This window comes from Citrus clementina, unplaced genomic scaffold, assembly GCF_000493195.1.
Source record: "Citrus clementina cultivar Clemenules unplaced genomic scaffold, Citrus_clementina_v1.0 scaffold_8, whole genome shotgun sequence".
NCBI lineage: Eukaryota > Viridiplantae > Streptophyta > Magnoliopsida > Sapindales > Rutaceae > Citrus > Citrus x clementina.
Genome location: NW_006262022.1, coordinates 8,755,798 through 8,761,405, shown reverse-complemented (window position 1 = coordinate 8,761,405; position 5,608 = coordinate 8,755,798). Strand labels below are relative to the sequence as shown.

The 5,608-nt window shown below is 34.1% G+C and overlaps 1 protein-coding gene across 1 annotated transcript; it reads right to left on the bottom strand.

Annotated features, from left to right (window-relative positions):
- Positions 1–1,699: 1,699 nt before the first annotated feature.
- Positions 1,700–4,980, bottom strand: LOC18035003 (gamma-glutamyl peptidase 5). Its single transcript, XM_024179523.1, has 4 exons — positions 4,656–4,980; positions 2,295–2,453; positions 2,024–2,191; positions 1,700–1,935 (listed from the first exon to the last, which is right to left on the bottom strand). Exons 1-4 carry the CDS (start codon positions 4,962–4,964, stop codon positions 1,834–1,836), a joined length of 738 nt encoding a protein of 245 aa, XP_024035291.1. The 5' UTR covers positions 4,965–4,980; the 3' UTR covers positions 1,700–1,833.
- Positions 4,981–5,608: the final 628 nt, after the last annotated feature.

Here is a 5,608-nt window from a genome sequence, read left to right as displayed (position 1 = left end):
CACAAATCTACGAATTTTTACAATTTAAGTTAAAAATTCTAACCATGTAAATATATAGAACACAACAAAAACTTTATTTGAATGTACTGAGAGTCACTAACTTATCAATCAATCGGTACCAATTTTATCAAGTTGCCTCTGTTTGCAGATCCAGATCTAACTTTTTCCTTATGGCTGCCTTTTTTTTTTTTTTTGGTTGCTGAAATCGAGCAAATGCAAAGTTGGAAATGCAGAAATTGGTTGTGTGATAAACAACTAAAAGAGATGTGAGATGTAGAGAGATAGAGAGGACAGGAAACTGGTTTTTCCTTGTTAAATGCAGAATATGGCTCACGTTAAATGAACAGGTAAAAGAGAGATGAGAGATGCAGAGAGAGAGAGGACAAGAAAAAAAAATTGATTGTTAAATACTATATTGGCTCACGCACTATGTTAAATTTAATTTTTTTAAATTGATTGTGGGCTCATGACTGAATTCACGCATGCTCATTTTCTGAAGAGAGAGGACAGGACAGGAAACGGCAGCATGTGCTGCCGTTTCTATCTTCCTTTTGTCTTCACTTAGTCTAAATAGCAACACTCTTATTTAATATATCCGCATTGTTGGCCTTTTTTTATCTTATAGATTTTATATTATAGTGTTATTAAAGTTTATAATTGTCTATTATAATCAGATCAAAATCTTGGTTCCGTCACTGCTTTTTTAAAAATATACACTTCTGTTGCAGTGTTAATTTCGAATGGATTTTTTCATTTCAATTTGAAAGATATACCGCAAGTGATTTGATATTGTATTGTTGAACTGACTTATTTCTTGAATCAGATTCAGAAGCACCTCCAGTAGAATACATCTCCAATCAAATATGAACTCATGGCCCCACCGCCATGCATGCTGTCAAGTTCTATTGACAATTAGAAATTTAATTTTTCCAAAATCTAAGCTTCGTATTAGAACAACAAATGATAGCCGTTGGCTTTGCAATTGGAGTTTTACTGGTAAGATATATTTTTTTTTTTTTGAAATTTTGACCAAATGATGCCTGTCATGAAGAAAATCAGAGGAAATAGCAAGTACTCGATCAGTAGTACGTCAAGTTTCATTTTATTTTCGCAGATAACATGATTTGACCACTCAGTTTTTGACTGCTCATATGAATCAGGCTCAGCAGCATTTCCAATGGAATAAACCTTCGAACAATTATCTTGTCGAGTACAAGCATACAACTTACCCTTAGAAAAAAAAAAAGGGTTTAAACTTATCCTCTCCCCCAATGTCTCATCATATTATATTCCTAAATTCATTTCTTCCATTTGATTTTGTGAACTCATTTATGTGAACTTTGATAACATAGTGTACTTTTCTCGAATATTGACAATTAGAGAGTATACATTTTTCTCAGAAATTCTGCCTTTTGACATATGTTTGTGCCTTTCACATGAATTTCTTTTTTCCCTATGTATTTTTACAAACCTTCTTGGTGTAATTAAAGTTCTAAATTTCACCCTGTCGATGTCAAGCTCAGACTTATGAAGAGAACTTAGCCAATCAGATAGTGCAATTGTGCCCTATCAATTATAAAGTAAATAAATAAATAAATAATAAAATTCAGAGACTGACCTATACTTTTAGGCTAATGCTAAGTTACATGCATGTACCTTACAACCCTCTCACATGAATAGTGAATGATGTGGGTCCACTCACTATTCATGTGAGAGGGTTGTAAGGTACATGCATGTAACTTAGAGGGATCCATACTTTTATTGATCATTGAAAGCTTAGATGAATATATATATATTTTTTTTTGGCCCCTTAAACAGCCTTAAAATTTATCATCATAATCTACCCTTGAGAAAGTTAATGCACACTTTCTTCCACATCTCCCTATCCGGCTCAAGTTCCTCCACTCTTGCCCTTGCCTCCTCCGCAATTGAGTCCTGTAATTATAACGTACATCAACATATCAGGCCCATTCAAAATGAGAAAGTGAAAATCAAACGGTGCACGTGAGACGACATAACATACCACAATGAAATTGCGCTGAAGAAGTCGGTCAATCAGATGGAGGAGAATGTCTTTGGTGTATTCAGGATGACCTTGGATGCCCATCATGTGGTCCCCATACTTGAACATTTCGATCCCGGTCCTATCAGACCATGCTATCACCTCTGCTTTGGCTGGGAGCTCCCAGACCTACATTATTACAATAGCCCGCATCACATCAGAACACAAGCATTTACGCTGGCTATGATAGTGTGAATACAGGTGTTGCCGGGTTTACGCAAGGGTACACTACCTCGTCGCGGTGGCATTCTATCACGGGGAGCACGGCCGGCATTTTGAGAGATGAGAAGAGTTTCGATGATGATGATGATGACAGATGGACGGTCGTGACCCCGATGTCCCACCCCTTGAGGGACCGGCCAATCTTAGCTCCCAATGAACGGCCAAGTACCTGATCAAAATCACCAATATCTTAAAAAATTCACATTATCTCATTATTTGCTTGTTGGTTCATTTCGTTAATCATGATATATGAAAACAAGAAAAAGAAATAAAATATAATCATTAATGTGGGACTTTGTCTTGCCGACAATTGTTATGGAAAATGCATGCATAAATGCACGCACGCATGACAAAGCATAAAATATATTATATGCATTGATGAACCTATATCTATGTGTGTATACTATATACACAATTATTAATTTTGATTTGTAATGAAAATATAGCAATGTTGATTGATAGATTTTTCTAGATTGATGTGGGTTGTTTGTTTAAATTTATACACGAATACAACATGAGCTCATGGGGTTGTCACCTAACTCATACTTTATGAATTAAAATAATTAACATAAATGCTAGCCACCTATCATGTTGATTGCTTTAAAAAAATTGCAAGATGTCAAAAAGAGAAAGCAGTATAAACAAATAGCATAAAAACCAGCCCCCCCCAAAAAAAAAAACCAGCAAAAAGAGTTGACTGTTAGCTATACAAATCTCCGCAATACAATAATAAGGGTAACTAATTTTCAATGTGATTTATAATCCACCTAAAACATATGAAAATGGGTAATACAATAAATAATGGGATTCACTTAATTTTTACATTGTTTTAAGTGGATTATAAATTTTGTTAATTCCAACTTAGTAAGATCATAACAATAATATCTTGTGTTACTATTTGTGTATTTCAAAATCTTATCATCAAATGATTATATTTTATTTAATTTTTTTAACTATTTAATAATGTACAGACTAAAAAAGTAATATAGTTCGGATCCTCGTCTATGCTTTAATTATTGTTTTTCATATCTACCACAGCAAAGAGAGAGAGAGACGACGTGAACGTTTCTATTAAAAATTACACACTGGAAAAGGTGTTTTTTTTTTTCATTTTTATTTAGAAAAACGTTTGAAACAAGAAAATATCTCAAAACAAATACTTCAAAGTATCATCAATGTGCAATAAATGAGTAATAAGCAAGTGGTTTTTTAGTACACGTTCTCAAAAAGGTTTGAAACAACGTGTACGCATATAAAAGAAACAAAATTTATCAATGAGAATTTAATGAGTCACAAGGCACATCAAAAGTGTACATGTGTCGAACCCACTCTCTCGATGTCGCTATTGGGTAAAACTATTACCCATCAAAATCAGAGGCTTAAAAAAAAAGGTTAAAATTGAGTCATCAGATTCAGACCCCCCGTTATTCACTGCAAACATCACTCAAATAGTTTTTTTTTAATACTATATATTACCATAAAATTCTATTAATATTTACTATCAATAACAATCGATACTCTTTTTTATTATATGTAATTTAACAAGATCTTAAAAAAAATAAGTTTTAGAAATTATTATTTGTCAAACAACTTGAGAGTTATAAAAAATTACTTTTAAATCAATTGTGAGTAAAAAAAAATATAACTTAGTAATTATCTTCACCTTCATAAACTTTTCAATTTATTAACGTACACAAAATTCTATACAATTTATTAAATCATAACTACTACTTTACCGCAACAACACTATGACCTAGTTTCGTCGTATGACCAAAAACTATTTCTGCAAAATTTAGAAAATATATATTTTTGATTGAGATAAACAATTATACTCTTAAAAAATGAATAATTTATTGAAAAAAATTCAAAAAATTTGTATATTCCTTCTTTTTATAGAATTTTTAGGAGAAAAATATCCATTCCAATCTTATTGGAGAATGAATTACACGGGCCCGTGGATTATTGAACATATTGGTCGGTCCCCATTTACTTAAACCAGGGCTAGATCACAAGCCGTCCAACTGTAAGCGACGTAACTCAAATGGGACCCGATTTAAGTTTGCCGCTGTGGGACCACTTAAGTTTCCGTGTGATGGACGACAGCAAAAAGTTTCTTTTTTTTTTTTTTTAATGTCGTTTTTCACCTCTTGTGTCATTTAACTAAAATTCAACCACAGCGATAACTCCCTGTCTTTGCTAAAAAATCTAAAACAATAATAATAATAATAGGAAAAATAATAACAAAGAGATTCCAAATATACCCTTCTGCACTGCCGGTTCTTGAGATGAACAGGTCAAATTACGGACAAAAAGCAGTGCCAGCAATTTTGCTTGCGTTAATATGCGACGAAAAGACGGTAATGGCCCTTACCTGGTGTCCGAAGCAAATGCCGAGAACTTTCTTCCTCAAGGAGTCCAATTGTTTCAGCAGAGCAATGAGTTTACAGATCCAAACGTCATTCCCGTGAGCATCATTGCAGCTGCCCGTGATCACGTAACCGTCGTACGATCCGAAGTCGTCGTCGTCGGGGAACTCGCCGCGCGCCACGTGGAACACGTCCCACGTCTCGCCTTCCTCCGCCAGCATTCTCACGAAAACCCCAAAATACCCTCCGTATTTCTTCTTCACGTACTCCGAATCCTCTGCGCAGAGAAGCACCGCAAACTTTTTCCCACCCATATGAATAATAGTTTTACTTCTCTACGCAGAGGTCTTATTTTCTCTCTCTAAAAATTAGGGTTTTAGAGAGAGAAATTTTCTTTTAACAAAAAAAAAATTCCTCCCGTCCGTCTTCTTGTTTTCTGAGTGCTCTGTGACAGTTGTGTTGACGCAGTAAGAGAAGCGGGGGGTGCATTTAAAGTGATGGGGTCATGAAATTGCCCGCGAATAGCAGCGGTATTTACGATTTTACCATGCTATATTGGGGTTTATTCGGTTGCCATATTTGCCCTTTGTTTTAATTTCTTGAGCTGGCTGGCTGTTGTCCGTGGATCTGACTAGGTTTTGGACCATTACCATTGGATATGTATAATCATTTCCTCTTAGCAAATGCTACACAACAAAGTTTTTTTTTTTTTAAAAAGAAAAAAAATATATTTATATCGCTTCCTGTAATTCGTGACACAAATTAAACAGATTATTTTAATAGATAATGTGATATTTTAAAGGAATGTTTTCTTGGATAAGATTAACAATTACGTGATAGAAGATAATCTAATGGTAATGACATTACATGCACTGACAGGTAGGATAACTCTAGCTATTGTATAACATGTATGAGTAATAAATTCTTTAACACACAAATAATTACTCTTCAACAATGT